The sequence below is a fragment of the Dermacentor silvarum genome, chromosome 10 (genome assembly GCF_013339745.2).
Source record: "Dermacentor silvarum isolate Dsil-2018 chromosome 10, BIME_Dsil_1.4, whole genome shotgun sequence".
Classification (NCBI taxonomy): domain Eukaryota; kingdom Metazoa; phylum Arthropoda; class Arachnida; order Ixodida; family Ixodidae; genus Dermacentor; species Dermacentor silvarum.
Window position 1 is genome coordinate 22,834,554 of NC_051163.1, and position 19,620 is coordinate 22,854,173.

Below are 19,620 nucleotides of genomic sequence, written 5' to 3' on the forward strand. Positions count from 1 at the left end.
GCAAACAACTTTTCATCGATCGTTGCTCCATCAATCATGGCGTGATCCAAGTTCGCGCCTTTCGCGATGCATGCCCTCGGCGCTCAACAATCATGTTTGGTACTTACCTGCGGTTGACCACGCCATAATACTGATGACGCTGTTGACGTAGCCACGAGTTTGACGAGAATTTAGCTGTTGTAACGTCGAAGAGACTGGCGTAACTCGCCGAGTTAACAGGGAGAATACATACACGTTCCTGATCTTCGTGTTTACACCCTAAAAATAGGCGAGGTAGAAAAATCGCGCACGACGTAGGCGCTAGACACTCAAATGAAAGCTTTAATCGATGCAGAGAAAATATATAGGCCTACGTTAAAGTGAGCAAGAGGGAAGGGACATGTTATCGATAAAGTAATATGGATTGCGCATTCTTTTTTCGTTCCTCGCCTGTGACGTAGGCCAATGCATTTTTCTTCCTTCGAACAAAGCTTTAAACTAGGCACGCTTCTTCGTAGCGTTCCACTTGTTATGTTACGTTCTTTATAAACTTGACAGAATGTACGAAGGGACATTTTGGTACTACGTACTAAACTGAACAGCACGAACAAGAGAGATGACGAAAGACGAGGCGACACGAAGCGCTTCGTCTTGTCTCGTCTTTCTTTCTGGTGGTGCTGCTCTTTCAGTAGGCTTCATATAAAGTTTTTGTCTGGCCTCTACGACCAGTTCCAGATCTATACTATGTCACGCAACACGTAAAGGATTTAGCTAACTCTGCCGGCGACCAAACCAATGTTGTCGAGATGTTCACTTTGTATGGGATACCACGGAATACCACGTGAACGTCCGCTGCCTATGCCCCTTAGTTTCCTTTCGATACCTATATCACCATTATCATTAATTAGTCCCCTAAATGCCCCATTTCTGGGTATTGCGTAAGGGGGAGCGTACACAGTAAACGCAGGTAATTCCCAGAATATATCGAAGAAAGTAGTGTGCAATCGAACCAAAAGGGCTACATAGGTATACAAAACATGAATTCACAAAAAAAAAACCATATAGCAACACACTAACATGCGGAAATACATAGGCCATGCAATATTCAACAAGGATGGCAAAGAAGTGTTCAAACGCTGACAGGCTGTGCACATATACGATGCATTCAGGCAGTTCATTGCAGACTTTAATGGCGACAGATAAAGAAGGACTCATTGAAAGTTTTAGTTCGCCAACTCATGTGCTCTATACTTACTGTTGGAGATGTCATGCGACGTACCAACTGGGGTAGAAGAACTTCATGACATACAACAGAAAATACATAGAAAAGCTTGCAAAGCTCTTTCATACGTACATGGTAGGTCATTAAGTTGCCACCGAAATGTCTAAATCGGCTTGAATCTTTAATCGATAGCCAATTCTTTTTATGAAAGACGAAATCGCAACTCCTGCAGGCTGCCGATGGCCGGAAATCAATCCCTATTTTAATGTGTGGCTAAATTATCGATAACCGTATTGATGATCACCCAATTGCAAGAGCACAAAATATACACCCTCAAACACGAGACAAAAGAAAGACAAAACAGGGCGAGAGAGACAGACTCGAGACGGGTGATTGTGTTTTACTAGTGGACTGGCAGGTATCGGTGCCACCTTTTTTATTTGCTGTACTTTAACCAATCGTGTTATATCTACCGGTCTGTACAAAACACGTCACAGGTGACGTGCGGGAACAAAAGTTAGACAACGATGAAAAAAAATTAACGCCGGGCTAATTTATTACAATAACAAACAAGCGAAGAAGGTTAGCGACAAATTCATTTTGTCGCGGGATTAGAAGAATGGTTTTAGGTCGCACTAATTTTAGACTTTTGTTTCAGGACGATGTTGAAGCTCTCGACGATACTTGAAGTGCTTGTGGTACTGTCGTCTGAGAGATTTTACGCGCAGAGCCGTTGTCCGTTAGCCAAGACAAGTCTACATGCGTCCTTGCCTTCTTTGCCGCGGCGAAAAGGTCGCGACTTAGGGTCCGCACAAAATTGGGACTCTGCTTGAGAGACATGTTTTGCATAATTACCTTAAGGGGCGCTATGCTCTCACTGCTACTGATGTTTAGACACGGATCACCGCGCCGAATGCACTGCTCTAGAATGCCCAAAACCAAGTCGTTGTGCCTGGATGCCGTCGACGGCAGCTGCTGTACCACGGACAGCACAAACTTTTCCGTGTCTTCCGTTTCAGCACCGAGGTGCTTGAAAGAAGTGTTGTACGTGTCAAGCAACCGCTCAGCGAGCACCGTCTTGATGTCCGGCCTTTTTTCGTTTACGTAGGCATTGTAAAGTTGCGACAGGACAGATTTCTTGCTACCAGAGGGGTCGTCGTTAGAGCGTCCCGTGTTCTTGAGGAGCCCTTTGTTGTCGTTAAAGGACATAGGCTTCTGGAGCCAGTCTTTTAGGTATCGCAGTTCAGACGGGGAGCTGGCCGAAAGATAGTCATGCGATTTGGGTTTGAGCAGACTAGAACTCCGTTTCCACCTTCGTATTGATATTGAATCGATGTAATTGTCCTTGAGGGTCAGTATGAACTTTGTGACTTGGCTCTTCAGGTCCTTTGGAAGGCCAAAACCGTCCCGGATTCCGACGTTGCATAGTGCAAATATGAGGTTGTGGATATCGCTGGAGCTGAGCTTTGTACACTCGTGACCGTCGCACTTGAGAGCAAGCTTGAGCAGACGGATCCTTTCTTCGGTCTTCAGCGAGATTCTCTTGCTGTGGACAAGTTTCAAAAGTGCTATGAACGATCTCACTGCGGGTTGTGGCAGCTTGCCGCCACCCATTTTCCAGACTTCTTCCAGGTCGTCAAGCCTGAGCTTGCGCTCAGCCTTGGCGACCTTGCGCACCTCGGCGAAAAACTTCCCGAAAAGCAGGGCCTTCTCCTCGTCTGAAATCGTCGGTTCACGTAGCTCTTCTAAAAAGACATCGTAATCGCCCATCTTGTAGTAGACCATTTCATCGCCTTCTTCGTCCTCTTCGGGCTGCAAGTTAAGCGCTTTTGCGATATCCAGCATCAGCCACTTCTTTTCATGGGCCTTTTGAGGGAAGTACCTGTCGACGAGCATGTCGATCGTGTCCATCACATTCTCAGGAACCTCTTCACAGAGGATGCCAGCACATGGAGACTCTTCAACCTTTGTCCTGTTTCGGTCCGCGTAGAGGAGGTGTATCAAGTGTTCCATGTCGGGGCATGATAGCTCACTCGCTACGCTTTCGGAGATAGATATCATGTAAGTGTTTTCAGAGAGGAGCTTTGTGATTATGTCTTTGTGGTCGACGGCACAAAGGAAGACACCGACGGCCTTCACAACGACGTCGTGAGCTATTCTGGTTCCATGCGATTTCAGGTAATGGGCAATTTCATAGGCGACCTTAATCCTCTCCGCAGGAGCCAAGTATTTGCATGATACCTTTATGTCTTTTAAAGCAAGGAGAATGATGGTATAAGCGTCATGGCTTCCTATCGTTGTAGCTTTGATCAAGAAAGTGTGGAGTACAGTGGCATTAACTTTATATGTCTTCAAATCAGTTCTTATGATCATCAACAGAATCCTGATTTCTTCAGTCTCTGGAGTAATCAAACTGGGTGGAAGGGTTGTGCTGATAGGTTCTTCGGGCCCCGTTACACCACCCGTCTGGTACGGCATTGGAGTGGAAGTGAAATCATTGGCGACCTTCGTTCCATAAAACGATGGCGCTGTTGCTGTAGCTATGGTAGGAACAAATCCAGGAGGCACTGAAACACTAACTGATGCCTCTGGGACCTCGCTTACAGGTGTGCGAGGAAGACCAGATGGAAAACCCAAGTTAGTTGTGGGCACTGCGGAAGGAATAAAGGGTTGAGTAGTCTCATGTAGTTCTTCTGATGGAGCAGGAGTTCCGGTCTCAGATTCAACACTTATTCCCTCAGGTAGTGAGGGCGGAGGTCCACTAGAAATAGAAGGTGAACCGAAAGGAACTGTTGCAGGAGTTGTTGGAGCACCGGGAGTACCATGTGGGAACGATGATGGCCATGGCGCAGGCGTTCCTGGCATTGTCTCAGATACTGGGAACCCACTTGGTAAAGTACGGGTTTCAACAGTAAGCGGCCCAGCAGTAGAGGTTGCTGTTTCTGGCATTGAGACGCCCACTGAAAATGACGGAACCGCGACACTTGGCAATCCCGTTATACCAGATGGCAATGATACCTCAGTTGTAGGCACAGCAGGGCCTCCTGACGGAAATGTAGAGCTGTATTCTCCTGGAGAAAATGATGCCTCGGGCAGGGAAACACCAACGGTGGCTGAAGGAATGATTGCCGTCGGCTCGCCAGGCCCACCGCGTGGCAAAGACACTTCACTGGTCGGTACGACAGACATAGCAGAAGGTAACGTTCCTGTCACTACTGGACCTCCTGATATAGGAGGAAGCAAGGTTGACTTAAATGGTGCATTGGATGGTACAGAAAGCTCTGTTGTCGGGAAAGATGCACCGGTTCCACTCACGCCTTCTTCAGCAAACGTTGGTTGTGTGGAAGTCACTCCTTCAGGGATGGACACGCCCAATGATACTGAGGGAGGAACTGTCGATGGTTCACTGGAGGCACCCGAGTAAAACGGCACCTCTGTTGTTGGAAAAGCAGAAACGCCCGAAGGCAACATTGGTTGGCCCGGTGCTCCAGAAGGCGACATCTGTGGCGTCGGAACAGTGAAGGCTTCTGATGGCAATATTGGAGTGAGTCCGGGAGTACCAAAAGGGGGATTTGTCGTTTCTGCTTGGGGCCCAGAAACACCAACGGGGACAGATGGTTTCTCAGCACTTGGAATGACTGATGGACCGGACGGGAATGAAGTCGTGAATTCCGATTGAGGAATAGACTCAGGACTAGCAGTCGAGATTCCGGGTACTGATACACCGACTGATATCGAGGGCATGACTTCGGACGGCTGACCTGGAACACCAGATGGTATTGATGTCTCTGTAGTTGGAATAACCGATGAAGCTGACGGGAATGGAGCCGTAAATTCGGAATTGGGGAAAGCCTCTGGGTTGGTAGTCGACGTCTCGGGCACAGATACGCCGACTGACACCGAGGGAACAACAGCAGTTGGCTGGCCAGGGACACTAGATGGCATTGGCTTCTCAGTGGTTGTAAAGAGTGATGTACCTGACGAGAATGGAGTCGTGAATTCTTGGGGGAAGGATGGTTGACTACCAGTCTGAGTCTTTGGCACAGAGACACCTACTGATACTGAAGGAACAGCAGCAGTCGGCCCACCTGGAACACCAGATGGTATTGGTACCTCCGTGGTTGGTAAGCCTGAGGGACCTGTCGGGAAGGGCGTCGTGAGTCCTTCCTGGGGGAAACCCGATGGACGACTAGCTTCTGTCTCTGGCATCGAGACACCTACTGATACAGAGGGAACAATAGCTGTAGGCTGACCTGGAGCACCAGATAATGTTGGTACCTCTGTGTTTGGTATGCCTGAAGGACCTGACGGTAACGGAGTTGTTAGTTCTCCGTAGGAGAAAGACGGTTGACTACCTGTTTGTGTCTCTGGCACAGAAACGCCTAATGATACAGAGGGAACTATGCCTGTCGGCTGACCTGGAATACCGGACGGCATTGATACTTCTGTGGTTGGTAAGCCTGAGGGACCTGGTGGCAAGGGCGTCGTGAGTCCTTCCTGGGAGAAACCCGGTGGATGACTAGCTCCTGTCTCTGGCACCGAGACGCCTACTGATACAGAGGGAACAATAGCTGTAGGCTGACCTGGTACACCAGTTAATGTTGATACCTCTGTGTTCGGTATGCCTGAAGGACCTGACGGGAACGGAGTTAGTTCTCCATAGGGGAAAGACGGTTGACTACCTGTGTGTGTCTCTGGCACAGAAACGCCTAATGATACTGAGGGAACTATGCCTGTCGGCTGACCTGGAATACCCGACGGTATTGATACTTCCGTGGTTGGTAAGCCTGAGGGACCTGTCGGGAAGGGCGTCGTGAGTCCTTCCTGGGGGAAACCCGATGGATGACTAGCTTCTGTCTCTGGCACCGAGACGCCTACTGATACAGAGGGAACAATAGCTGTAGGCTGACCTGGAACACCAGATAATGTTGGTACCTCCGTGTTTGGCATGCCTGAAGGACCTGACCGGAACGGAGTTGTTAGTTCTCCGTAGGGCAAAGACGGTTGACTACCTGTTTGTGTCTCTGGCACAGAAACTCCTACTGATACTGAGGGAACTATGCCCGTCGGCTGACCTTGAATGCCCGACGGTATTGATACTTCCGTGGTTGGTAAGCCTGAGGGACCTGTCGGCAAGGGCGTCGTGAGTCCTTCCTGGGAGAAACCCGGTGGATGACTAGCTTCTGTCTCTGGCACCGATACGCCTACTGATACAGAGGGAACAATAGCTGTAGGCTGACCTGGTACACCAGTTAATGTTGGTACCTCTGTGTTCGGTATGCCTGAAGGACCTGACGGGAACGGAGTCGTTATTTCTCCATAGGCGAAAGACGGTTGACTACCTGTTTGTGTCTCTGGCACAGAAACGCCTAATGATACAGAGGGAACTATGCCTGTCGGCTGACCTGGAATACCCGACGGTATTGATACTTCCGTGGTTGGTAAGCCTGAAGGACCTGTCGGGATGGTCGTCGTGAGTCCTTCCTGGGGGAAACCCGGTGGATGACTAGCTTCTGTCTCTGGCACCGAGACGCCTACTGATACAGAGGGAACAATAGCTGTAGGCTGGCCTGGAACACCAGATAATGTTGGTACCTCCGTGTTTGGCATGCCTGAAGGACCTGACGGGAACAGAGTTGTTAGTTCTCCGTAGGGCAAAGACGGTTGACTACCTGTTTGTGCCTCTGGCACAGAAACTCCTACTGATACTGAGGGAACTATGCCCGTCGGCTGACCTGGAATGCCCGACGGCATTGATACCTCCGTGGTTGGTAAGCCTGAGGGACCTGTCGGGAAGGGCGTCGTCAGTCCTTCCTGGGGGAAACCTGGTGGACGACTAGCTTCTGTCTCTGGCCCTGAGACGCCTACTGATACAGAGGGAACAATATCCGTAGGCTGACCTGGAATACCAGATAATGTTGGTACTTCTGCGTTCGGTATGCCTGAAGCGCCTGACGGAAACGGAGTCGTTAGTTCTCCGTAGGGGAAAGACGGTTGACTACCTGTTTGTGTCTCTGGCCCAGAAACTCCTAATGATACTGCGGGAACTATGCCTGTCGGCTGACCTGGAATACCCGACGGCAATGATACTTCCGTGGTCGGTAAGCCTGAGGGTCCTGTCGGCAATGGCGTCGTGAGTCCTTCCTGGGAGAAACCCGGTGGACGACTAGATTCTGTCTCTGGCACCGAGACGCCTACTGATACAGAGGGAACAATAGCCGTAGGCTGACCTGGAGCACCAGATAATGTTGGTACCTCCGTGTTTGGCATGCCTGAAGGACCTGACGGGAACGGAGTTGTTAGTTCTCCGTAGGGCAAAGACGGTTGACTACCTGTTTGTGTCTCTGGCACAGAAACTCCTACTGATACTGAGGGAACTATGCCTGTCGGCTGACCTGGAATACTCGACGGCATTGATACCTCCGTGGTTGGTAAGCCTGAAGGACCGGTCGGGATGGTCGTCGTGAGTCCTTCCTGGGGGAAAGCCGGTGGATGACTAGCTTCTGTCTCTGGCACCGAGACGCCTACTGATACAGAGGGAACAATAGCCGTAGGCTGACCTGGAGCACCAGATAATGTTGGTACCTCCGTGTTTGGCATGCCTGAAGGACCTGACGGGAACGGAGTTGTTAGTTCTCCGTAGGGCAAAGACGGTTGACTACCTGTTTGTGTCTCTGGCACAGAAACTCCTAATGATACTGAGGGAACTATGCCTGTCGGCTGACCTGGAATACCGGACGGTAGTGATACCTCCGTGGTCGGTAAGCCTGAGGGCCCTGTCGGCAAGGGCGTCGTGAGTCCTTCCTGGGAGAAACCCGGTGGACGACTAGCTTCTGTCTCTGGCACCGAGACGCCTACTGATACCGAGGGAACAATAGTCGTAGGCTGACCTGGAGCACCAGATAATGTTGGTACCTCTGCGTTCGGTATGCCTGAAGCGCCTGACGGGAAAGGTGTCGTTAGTTCTCCATAGGGGAAAGATGCTTGACTACCTGTTTGGGTCTCTGGCACAGAAACTCCTACTGATACTGAGGGAACTATGCCCGTCGGCTGACCTTGAATGCCCGACGGTATTGATACCTCCGTGGTTGGTAAGCCTGAGGGACCTGACGGGAAGGGCGTCGTGAGTCCTTCCTCGGGGAAGCCCGGTGGACGACTAGCTTCTGTCTCTGTCACCGAGACGCCCACTGATACAGAGGGAACAATAGCCGTAGGCTGACCTGGAATACCAGATAATGTTGGTACCTCTGCGTTCGGTATGCCTGAAGCGCCTGACGGGAACGGAGTCGTTAGTTCTCCGTAGGGGAAAGACGGTTGACTACCTGTTTGTGTCTCTGGCACAGAAACACCTAATGATACAGAGGGAACTATGCCTGTCGGCTGACCTGTAATACTGGACGGCATTGATACTTCCGTGGTTGGTAAGCCTGAGGGACCTGTCGGCAAGGGCGTCACGAGTCCTTCATGGGTGAAACTAGGTGGACGACTACCTTCTACTACTGGCACAGAGACGCCTACTGATACCGAGGGAACAATAGCCGTAGGCTGACCTGGAGCACCAGATAATGTTGGTATGCCTGAAGGACCTGACGGGAACGGAGTTGTTAGTTCTCCATGGGGGAAAGACGGCGGACTACTTGTCTGTGTTTCTGGCAGAGAAACTCCTGCTGATACTGAGGGAACTATGCCTGTCGGCTGACCTGGTATGCCCGAAGGTATTGAAACCTCCGTGGTTGGTAAGCCTGAGGGACCTGTCTGGAAGGGCATCGTGAGTCCTTCCTGGGGGAATGATGGTGGACTACTGGTCTGTGCCTCTGGCAGAGAAACTCCTACTGATACTGAGGGAACGATGCCTGTCGGCTCACCTGGTATGCCCGATGGTATTGATGCCTCTGTGTTCGCTATGCCTGAAGGACCTGACGGGAACGGAGTCGTTAGTTCTCCATGGGGGAAAGACGGCGGACTACTTGTCTGTGTTTCTGGCAGAGAAACTCCTGCTGATACTGAGGGAACTATGCCTGTCGGCTGACCTGGTATGCCCGAAGGTATTGAAACCTCCGTGGTTGGTAAGCCTGAGGGACCTGTCTGGAAGGGCATCGTGAGTCCTTCCTGGGGGAATGATGGTGGACTACTGGTCTGTGCCTCTGGCAGAGAAACTCCTACTGATACTGAGGGAACTATGCCTGTCGGCTCACCTGGTATGCCCGATGGTATTGATACCTCTGTGTTCGCTATGCCTGAAGGACCTGACGGGAACGGAGTCGTTAGTTCTCCATGGGGGAAAGACGGCGGACTACTTGTCTGTGTTTCTGGCAGAGAAACTCCTGCTGATACTGAGGGAACTATGCCTGTCGGCTGACCTGGTATGCCCGAAGGTATTGAAACCTCCGTGGTTGGTAAACCTGAGGGACCTGTCTGGAAGGGCATCGTGAGTCCTTCCTGGGGGAATGATGGTGGACTACTGGTCTGTGCCTCTGGCAGAGAAACTCCTACTGATACTGAGGGAACTATGCCTGTCGGCTGACCTGGTATGCCCGACGGTATTGATACCTCTGTGTTCGCTATGCCTGAAGGACCTGACGGAAACGGAGTCGTTAGTTCTCCATGGGGGAAAGACGGCGGACTACTTGTCTGTGTTTCTGGCAGAGAAACTCCGACTGATACTGAGGGTACTATGCCTGTCGTCTGACCTGGAATAACTGACGGTATTGATACCTCCGTGATTGGTAAGCCTGAGGGACCAGTCGGGAAGGGTGTCGTGATTCCTTCTGGGGGGAAAGCCGGTGGACGACTAGCTTCTGTCTCCGGCACCGAGACGCCTACTGATACAGAGGGAACAATAGCTGTAGGCTGACCTGGAACACCAGATAATGTTGGCACCTCCGTGGTTGGTATGCCTGAAGGACCAGACGGAAACGGAGTCGTTAGTTCTCCATAGGGGAAAGACGGTTGACCACCTGTTTGTTGACTACCAGGCACAGACACGCCCTGTGATACTGAAGGCACAACAGCCGTTGGTTGACCCGGGGCACCAGATGGTAGTGATACTTCTGTTGTTGGTAAGCCTGAGGGGCCTGAGAAGAATGGGGTCGTCATTTCTTTCTGAGGGTATGTTGGCAGTGTGTCAAGGCCGGTGTTTACCGCAGAAATGCCGGCCGATACCTTAGTTGTAGGTGTTACGGAGCCGGCTGACGGTATTATATCTGAACCTTCTGTATCTGTAGGTTGTGGGCTGACAGGGAAGGTACCCGGAAAAGATGCACCTGGTGAGAAAGTAGGCACGAAACTCGTCGATGGACCAGGCCTAAAAGAAGGAACAGATGTTTCACTTGTAGGGACAGTGGACATACCAGATGGTATTGTCGCGGTACTTTCTTTCTGACCGACGGATGGTGGAGTGCCAGTTCTTTCTGGCACTGAAATTCCCATTGATACTGATGGAACAATGAGGCTCGGCTCCCTTGATACGCCAGAAGGGAAAGAAACTTCAGTGGTCGGTGCGACGGACAGTCCTGGTGGATACGAAGTGTTGACTTCTCCATGAGTAAAAGATGCTGGCGTGCCTGTCATCATTACTGGCACCGAAAGTCCCCCTGTAACCGAGGGAATCCCTGTGGCTGGTTGGCTAAACATGCTGGAAGGGAATGACACTGAACCTGTCGGAATAAAGGATACGCCGGGTAGCGCTGTGGCGGGAATTCCTTTCTGTGTTACCAAGGCTGGAAAGGCACTTACTGTGTCCGACAGGGAAGAACCCATGGAAACTGAAGGAATAAAATTCGGTTTACCTGAAGCGCCAGTTGGCATTGAAACTTCTGTCGTTGGCACTACGGAAATTCCGAACGGTGTAGCCGTGGTGATTGTTTCGGGTGCTGTAGCGGCGTTTGACATTGTAGGCATGAAAGCGCTAGGTTCACTCTGCACGCCAGATGGCAACGACATTTGGGTTGTTGGGAAAACGGACGCGCCAGTTGGGAATGCCTCCGGCACTGAGATGCCGAATGGACGCGACGGAACAGCTTCGTTCGGTGTAAATGACGCGCCATGGGGCGAAGAGGCTTGCGTAGTTGGGATACCGGACACTTCAGGCGAAAATGTATGAGAGGCCTCTTCGTGTGGTAGCGACGTCGCACTAGGTAGTTGCGCCGGTGAAACACTTTGTGATATTGTCGGTACTAGGCCTGTGGACGGTGACGCTGCTTCGGGTGGTATTCCAACTTCAGTTGTTGCTGCTATGGAAGCGACTGGCAGAGAGGAACCCGTGGCCTGCTGTTGCGGAAACAACGGAGACTCTGTAGGGTACTCGGTCGAAGCTCCCGGGAACGGTGTTTCAGAAAATGTTGCACCCTCTTCTGGAGTGGCGCTAGGAGTATATTTCAGGGTGCGCAGGGTGGTGGAACCAACGTTGTGCCAAGGAACCGTTGCTTCTTCAGTGAACGGCGTGATGAGGGTGGTGGCCGAGGGTACAGTGGTCACCCCTGCATGTGGAGATACATCAGTAAGCGGAGCTCATGGGACACGTGTACATACAGCTTCTGCCAAAAGTATTGTACAACTTAGAGCATGATCGAAGCGCTCTCTAGCGGACCTGGCATCGCACCCCGGGAGCTCCAAATAAATGAAAAAAAGGCACTTGTTCATTATTTTTTGTATTCACGATAGTTGTACAAATAAAAGCTTTTGAACAAGGTGGTGGGGACCCAGAATATCCTTCGTTATGCTGACCACTTGGTCGTAAACATCGCGTCCTTTAGTGCACTAATTAAGTGAGGCAGAATGAGCGTAGTACTGATAAACACCATAGTTCCGACCATGCCGACAGGTATACTTTTAAAACTTACGATGGGCTCCGCTTACGAAGTTCGTATCTGTCTTCTAGTTTACGCTCGCATCGCATATACAGACTTTCATGGCCTCAAGGTTCAAGGCAAAAGTGCAGAGTCGTGCCAGGCCTGTTCTTGAGGCACTGACCGGACTTGCCTATCGGCAGCGCAGTTTCATAATATAGTTTGCGCGGGCACTCTGTGGATGTTCGTTCTAAAATAACAGATTTTGACCGCTCAGGCGTGCATTATTTTGGTAAAGAGGCCAATTTGTTCGACAATTATTTGTTATGCGGCGCTCAAACTACATGCATAAGAAGAAAAGCAGGCCAGGTCATGTTGTCCTTTTCGTTATACAGGTCGTTTCGCAGTGAAGACGTCCATTTTAACGTCGTTCGACTGTGATTTACACAGACTTATTAAATACGCTAATGCTCCGCATAAAAGCACAGTCAGACCACAAACCTTATCGGTCATGCGACTCTTGGCGACCCTTATCGGTGACTATATGTGTGGTTATATGAAAACCAAGGTCAAGTGATAAAGGCCCGTTAGGTTAGTACAATCGGTGGGGATATAACAAAGAAAATAAATGAGGAGCCGGAAGATAAAATGTAAACGAACGTGTTAAACTGTTCCGAATGGTAGAGGTGGACGTAAACCAACTGCGAGATTCCATCTACTCGTGGCGCAAGTTAGTAGTCAGGGTGTCACCACAAGGATCTGCATTTAAGCATTTAACCCAGAAGACAAGGATAGACTTAAATAACGTGTCAATTGCTTTGAGAGCTTGTCAATGTGGAGGAAAGAAAGCTTGGATCACTGGCTGGTAACACCACTCCAGCTGACAAACTCCCCGCGTCTCTCAAACTGTCGCATGCGAATTATGGACCCCACCCTAGAGTTACAGCTACCATGAGGTTTCTTCTGCGGCGATGCAGCGTTATTCTGTCTGCAACGCTATTCATTCGCATATGCGCGCGAGAAATCTATGTTCGAAAAAAAAAACCCAAAAAAGGGCGACAAGCTATAAAGCCGCTGATTTAGGGGAGATCTGTGGTTTAGGCAGGATATGTAAGGAGAAGCAAGATAAAGTCATAGGCGAGGTGGTTCTAAAGAGTTGCGAGACTGACTCTGTCTTGAAGAAAGTTATTTATTTATGTGCATTCAAACACTGTCACCTTTGAAATAGCCCCCCCCCCCCCCCCCCCCTAGCGAAGAAATTGAGCGCTCCCACCGTTCCTGCCAATTTGCGAATATGCTTTGGAAGTTTCTTTTCTGGAACGAGCCGAACACCCTTCTGCAATACGAGTTTATAATTTAAGCAATCGTGTCAAAATGGTGACATCTGAGCTGGGCTTTTAATTTTCGGGAATGAGCGAAATAAGCGAGAGTGAAACCTGGCAAATTGCCCGTCTTTCACGTCGAGCGTCATCACCAGCGACGAAACTTATAAGTACGGGTTGGACCCTGGGACGAAGCGACAGTCGAGGCAGTGCAAAAGCCCAGTGTCACCGCGACCAAAAAGAAAGGCGTCATGTCCGCAGTTCGACAAAGTGCATGCTTATCGTGTTATTGCGATAGCAATTATATGGACACTTCAACCGTTTTTTGCCGTCGGCGTCGCCGTCATCGTCGCCGTCGTCGTCGCCGTGAGGTTCCCTATAGATAAAATCTTCGCCGCGTGCCGTATGCCCGAGCGGAAGCGTGCGGGGACGCGCGCTATCACGGAGAGCGAACGCACTCAATCTCCCACGCGCAAGCAAGGAAGCGGGAAGCCAGCGCCAGAGGGCGCGGGGGGGGGGGGGGGGGCGCACTTCCACTCTGCCAACAACCGCGCTCGTCGCTCGCTCGCACCGTCTCTTATCTCCACACGGCTCTGACCTTTATGCGCCGTGCATTCGCCGCTCAGTTTCCGTTGAAGCGATAGACCGCACGTACCTTCGCCGCTGCGGCGTATCCGCTTGCTGCCAGAGTTTTGACGGTCGTTGTCTGCAGTCATTCAGTGTGATCTATTCATGTTTGTTTGTGCGCGCTCACACCACGCTTGTTCATTCAGTTAGTAATAGTCGGGCCACATTTTCCAACGCACGCTACACATGCAATGCTGCCCGGATCGGCAGTGCAGCGCTACAGGTGTGTCCCTTCGCACGGGAAGCGCTTCTCATCAACACCACCGTTTCACAGGCGCCTTCTCGTGGTCATCGAGTCTCTCTTCATGTCGGTCTACTTACGGCGCAGCACACCTGCTTACTTAATCAGCTCATGTTTACTACAATTCATATTGCTACCAAAGCCGCTCACCTTACTTCGTATGACATTGCGGTGTTGCTATCGCATTCATTGCTTCGCCCTTAGGGCGAAACTGTGACATTTTTTTTTTCGTGCATTCACGGTATTGTTCATCGGGAATTCGTCCTGAATGGCCAGACTACGAACAGCGAGTTTCACTGCCAAGTTTTAGGGGCGTCTAGAGGCAGGCCGTTTGGAGAAATTGTTCCGATTTGGGGCGCATTGCTCGTCATCCACCCCAGATCGGGACGATCTGAGAGTGTCACATCAGAGTGTGATCGTCAGAGTGTCACAGCTGTGACAGAGTCATGGTCATTATGGTCACCTAGGTCACTCCGGACATACGAGTACCTCGTCGGAGACAACAGCGTTTCTACCCTATTTGTCGGACTTGGCTCCCACTTATTTCATTTTCGGAACAAGATTAAAAATCTCAGCTTGAAAGTTGCAATTTTAGCACGATTGATTTAATCAAGCTAGAATCGCAGAAGGGTGCTCAACTTCTTCCAAAAAGAAGACGTATAAAAATTCGAAACGTGGCAGGGTCACTGGGAGCGCTGTAAGTATAGTGCCTGCGCAAAGGGGGGGGGGGGGGGGGGGGGGCTGTTTTGAAAGCTGGGAGGTGTTTGAATGCACATAAATAAATCACTTACTTCAAGACAGAGCCAATCTCGAAACTATCCAATTCACCATCGGTGGGGCCCAACTTCCACAAATGAGTATGGCTCGCGCTTCTTTTTTTCTTCTCGAAGGAAGACCCCTCGCGCGCACCTGCGAATTTTCACTCCAGCCAACATCGCGGGGAACAATGCAAGGTTTACTGCGCATTGCATTTTGTCAGCAATCACGTTATTATTTTTCGTTATGGGTGAACCAGCAATTTTTATTGCGAATACATCTTTTTTATCAAGTTGCCTGCTTTTTGGTCGTCGGTGTGCTATGTCACATGCGATTTCTTTAAAATTCTGTATAGTCTATATAAAAACAAACAAACAAAAACAAATCTGGTATATTGTTCCAGCTCCGTCCCAGTTTGAGAGATATATAGAGACAGAAAGAGAGAGAGAGAGGGAGTTGGATGACAGAGAGGAAAAGCCTGCTGACCACGCCGTCTACCGCACGGCTGACTCCTGAGCATCGGTCAGCAGGGTGGGAAAGGAGAAGGAACGGAAAGATGACAGAGATAGGAAGGAAAAGAGTGCTCGGAGCTGATAGCTCTGCTGGCATAAAATGCAGTGCGAACGCTAAACAAAACAAGATTCCCGTTTCTATGGTCTTTCTCGCTTTTTCTTCCTTTTTTTTTTTTCTTTTTTGTTTCAGACTCGAAGCCCTCTTTTCCGTCGCGCTTGATTTCAGGATTCAGGCTCTCCCTAAATTACAAACTTCTTACAAACTTCCTGCAATCTTCTTTCTGACGGAACCGACTGAACCAAAGCGGTGACGCATCGTCCAGCCGGCTGCAAGAAGCATCGCGCCACCGCAGGAGCGTCGGTGCCTGGAATCACTCCGGCTGCCAAATCGGTGGCGCCATCTGGTTTGCGCAACGTGTATTTCGCTCACTTCGCGGCACAGCCCCTCAGATTCGAAGATACCGGAGAGCAGTGATGCCCTACTGTAGGATTTCTATCTCAATGTTCTAGGTTTCTGAGTGCTTTTAGAAATGTGTTAAGAAACGCGGCAGTGTTAACGCACTGTATAGTCTGCCCACCCAAATTCAAAATGTCATTCACTTATTCACCTATAATGCAGTTTAGGCTGGTTTGTAGCAAAATTTACCGTACCCTATAATTATTCTACAGTGTGGAAAACCAAGGTTGCATTCCAGTGGCACTGCAGAATACGCGATGACATTCGTCATTCCCTAACCAGGAATAACTAGGAAAGCTACATGTCATTATGTGGGACGCTCGTAAAGATGAATGCGCGTGTCTGGCATTACTCGACAACTAAGATTGCTTTAAGTTGAACTAAAACACGTACGAAGCTTGTAGCTGACAAACTACCGCGAAAAAAAAAAGCCACAAATGAGAGCTAGTGCAATATTTTGTAACAATTCTTTTTGTTTCCTTTTTTTCTTTTTCTTTTACCCTAGGTCATTAAACCGCAGAAAACCACACCTTGGTTGTCGCTGGGATCGATCCCTGAGTGGGACTTGTTGGAGCCGCGTAAGTCACTAACGGACGCAGCTGCGCACCGTGCTGGTTCAACAACATGGTGTCTAGGATATGACGTCACTGCAATCTATCTATACACAGCAGGCAATGCTGCGAAGGCTAGATACTTCTCTCACAGCGCGCATTCGAGACCAAAAGTTGTGAGTCACATATGAAAGAACGATGTAGAGCCTAGAGGAACGCGTCATGTAATTCCATGTAGCACCAAGCCTGATACTTTTATTTTGAGAAGTGTGACCTAATTAGTTTATGAGAGGCGTCACAGATCTCAACTTATTTACGACCGAACAAACGGAGCGACACGTTGTTGCAGCCAGCAACCACCGACGAGAGTCGACGAGAATCGGAAGAAAAGAATCTCTATGCCCCCTGGGTTTCTTTTGCTTCTACTTCTTCTATAAGACATAGAGTCTCCTGCTAAAACTACTGGAGGGAACTGTAGAGCTGCGATTGTAATGTTACCACGGGAATGATGGGTAGCACACGTTGTCTAAGCCTCGTGTTGGCGGCTCCAGACGACCCTGCTTCTTTACTTATTTTACGCTTCATCTGCGTTTGAAAGACAACATTTCTAGGCAATCAAAGTTTCCTAAACGCAAGAAGACAATGAAACACCGCGCACACGCATGGGCATTGCGAATTGTTGCAATTATAACGCAACTATGTATTTGTCCGAAGATGATCAGTTTGCAAATTTGCAAAAAAAAATAACTAGAGGGAACTCTTGACGCTGCGATCGTTCGGCAATCTCAGGAATCACAATTAGTACATGTGTGTTTCTCTATTTCATGCACGTGGCTTCTAGGTACTCGTGACGTAATCACCGCGAATTGTGTCATTTATGACGCAATGTTTCGTTGAAATTGACCAATTCGCGAAGTTTCGAAGTCGTTTTAGGCCCGAAGGACGAAGTTTGTAGGCGAATCCATGTACCACGCATCATCACCATGCTGACTCAATCACCGTAATTACAGCTCCCATAGACGCTAGAGACAGATTTCCCTCTAGTGGTTTTCGTAGGAAACTGTATGCAATAAGCCATGACGCCACAGAGAATCAGTCTGCATGTTAGTGCGCGTCAGAAGATGGCAACCCAGATGATGCATACCTTCCTCGGAGAACGGGGTTTCGGTCACCGAAACTTCCGTGGTTGCTATGGTCTCCCATGGCGACAGCGTCGTTGTTGGATGTTTCCTCTCGAAGGCGCACTTGTCTGTACCTAGGCGAAAGCAACGGTGCGAGATCACGTGGTCTTAAAAACTGCCATTTCGATAGGCACCAATCACAAAATAAACGCTTATGCAATCTGTATTTTTTAAAACTGAATGGTCCTGAAGCCTCATTACGAGATCCTGTCACTCCTCTAACCATCTTTCGACATCCGCATGACTTCTCCAATTTCGTGGTCATCTGTGAGTTGTAACGTTACGATCTAGTACTTCTGTCTACGAGTCTACAACGTCACCTGTGGTTAGCCGAAATGCAACAGCGCGTCGGCAGTTTCACTTTTTTTGTTTGTGTGTTTGTTTTTTGTTTGTTTCTTGCACCTACAAACGACACATGTACACTAAAGCCGTGGCTAATGACGTACACAAAAAAATATCATATCACACACATGCCACATATCTAATGATCTGCCAGAATGAATGCGCCGCTGTGACACAAGGTGTATCGGCCTTAAATGTATTTAGACGTGCGTCTTACTAATCTGTGCCCACGCACCTCTCACCAACATTTTTCCCTCGGCAAGCATCACACAATGCCTTCGCTCTTATGACGCTAACAGCTGCAGGCGAATAGGCTGTGCTCGTGTCATCGGCAGCTGCTCCTAACACGCTAACTAAAACAAGCTTCGCGTCAGTCATGAAGATTAAAACATTGAGTTGGGTCTGCATTTCATTGTTTTTTTTGGTTTTGTTTTTAATGCGAGAGCATTATATGCCCCATTACGCGAAAATCCGTCGGCGTGACTGAAAGATGGTCCCAAAAATGGCCTACGCCGCAAAAAGAGTAAAAACACGTCAACAAATGACGTCACATTTCTGGGGGAGGTTCCTGTAAACAAAGTAAATTAATGGTTTTGAAAAGGAAATGTGGTGCATTTCGGTCTGGGTGGGTAGCGAGCCCGGGCCTCCGGGGCGCCAGTCGAGCACGGCTCCCCGACGCCACGGCGGTTCCATGGTTCTGGCCGACTAAAGGCGTGCCTAGTGCGTGAGTTCATGACGCGTTCATGAGCGCGTTCATGACGTTCCGAGGTCGACAAACAGTATAATGCTTCCGCATTCCCACACGTAAGCAGTCCCATGTATCTCTGCCGAATTTCTTTTTTTTTTATTAGCGTGCACAGCACTTTGCAACTTTCCAATGCACGGACGCAAAAACTTGCGTAGGTACATTTGAAACTGACAACTGACAGGGCCTCTAGAGGGGATGAGCGCGCTCAACGCCCACTGCCACTAACATTCGCGAAAACGCGGCAGGAATTAGGCGAACGTCGACCGGCAGCATTATTTCGTTTCTACGATCGGCTACCCGTTAAAGCACCGGGCGCGCTCCTTTCATATATACTCGCGGCTATGTCACGGGCATATATACGAGTATATAAGACACCGATCGGAAATAAATCACGCGACCGCGACCGCAGGGAGTCATGGACGCGAGTGAGTCTCGACCTGGCCGTTATATAGGCTTGTATTTGATCGTAAAAAAAAAAAAAAGACAAGGTGTGCGTGTGTTTGTGTTTGTGTGTCTGAGGGGGCTGGGAAAGGGGGAGGCTGTTTTCCTTTTTTCCTACGCATGGCGGGGCGAACGATTTTGCGCGCTGCGCAACGCGCGAGGTCTCGGTCGTCACGCGTGGCTCGTATTTTAAGAGAGATCGTGGTTCACTTATGTCAACCCGTGCCGAAGAGGTGGAGAGGGTTAAGGGCAGGGCAGAGGCTGATACTACGCAAGTGCCCTGAGGAGAGAACGCTCTTGTCTCTGAGGTCACGCTGACGCTGATTCCGCGTCACAGCTGCCTTTTTTTTTTTTTTTTTTTGGCTCGAAGAAGACAGCCCCCGTCTCCTGCACCGAACGCCGGCGCACAGCATCTGCGCGTCGTGTTATATTGCGCACGTCATTCGCACTAAGT

The 19,620-nt window shown here is 49.7% G+C and overlaps 1 protein-coding gene across 1 annotated transcript in view; it reads right to left on the reverse strand.

Annotated features, from left to right (window-relative positions):
- Window positions 1-1,604: 1,604 nt before the first annotated feature.
- The window catches only part of LOC119430925 (uncharacterized), a 102,083-nt gene continuing 84,067 nt past the window's right edge, over window positions 1,605-19,620 (reverse strand). The window contains exons 17-21 of the mRNA XM_049656916.1: window positions 17,599-17,709; window positions 10,174-11,679; window positions 6,493-6,555; window positions 5,972-6,162; window positions 1,605-5,314 (exon numbers count right to left, since the gene is read on the reverse strand). Coding sequence (XP_049512873.1) covers window positions 1,856-5,314; window positions 5,972-6,162; window positions 6,493-6,555; window positions 10,174-11,679; window positions 17,599-17,709 — 5,330 coding nt within the window. The 3' untranslated portion in view covers window positions 1,605-1,855. The remainder of the gene's footprint in view (window positions 5,315-5,971; window positions 6,163-6,492; window positions 6,556-10,173; window positions 11,680-17,598; window positions 17,710-19,620) is intronic.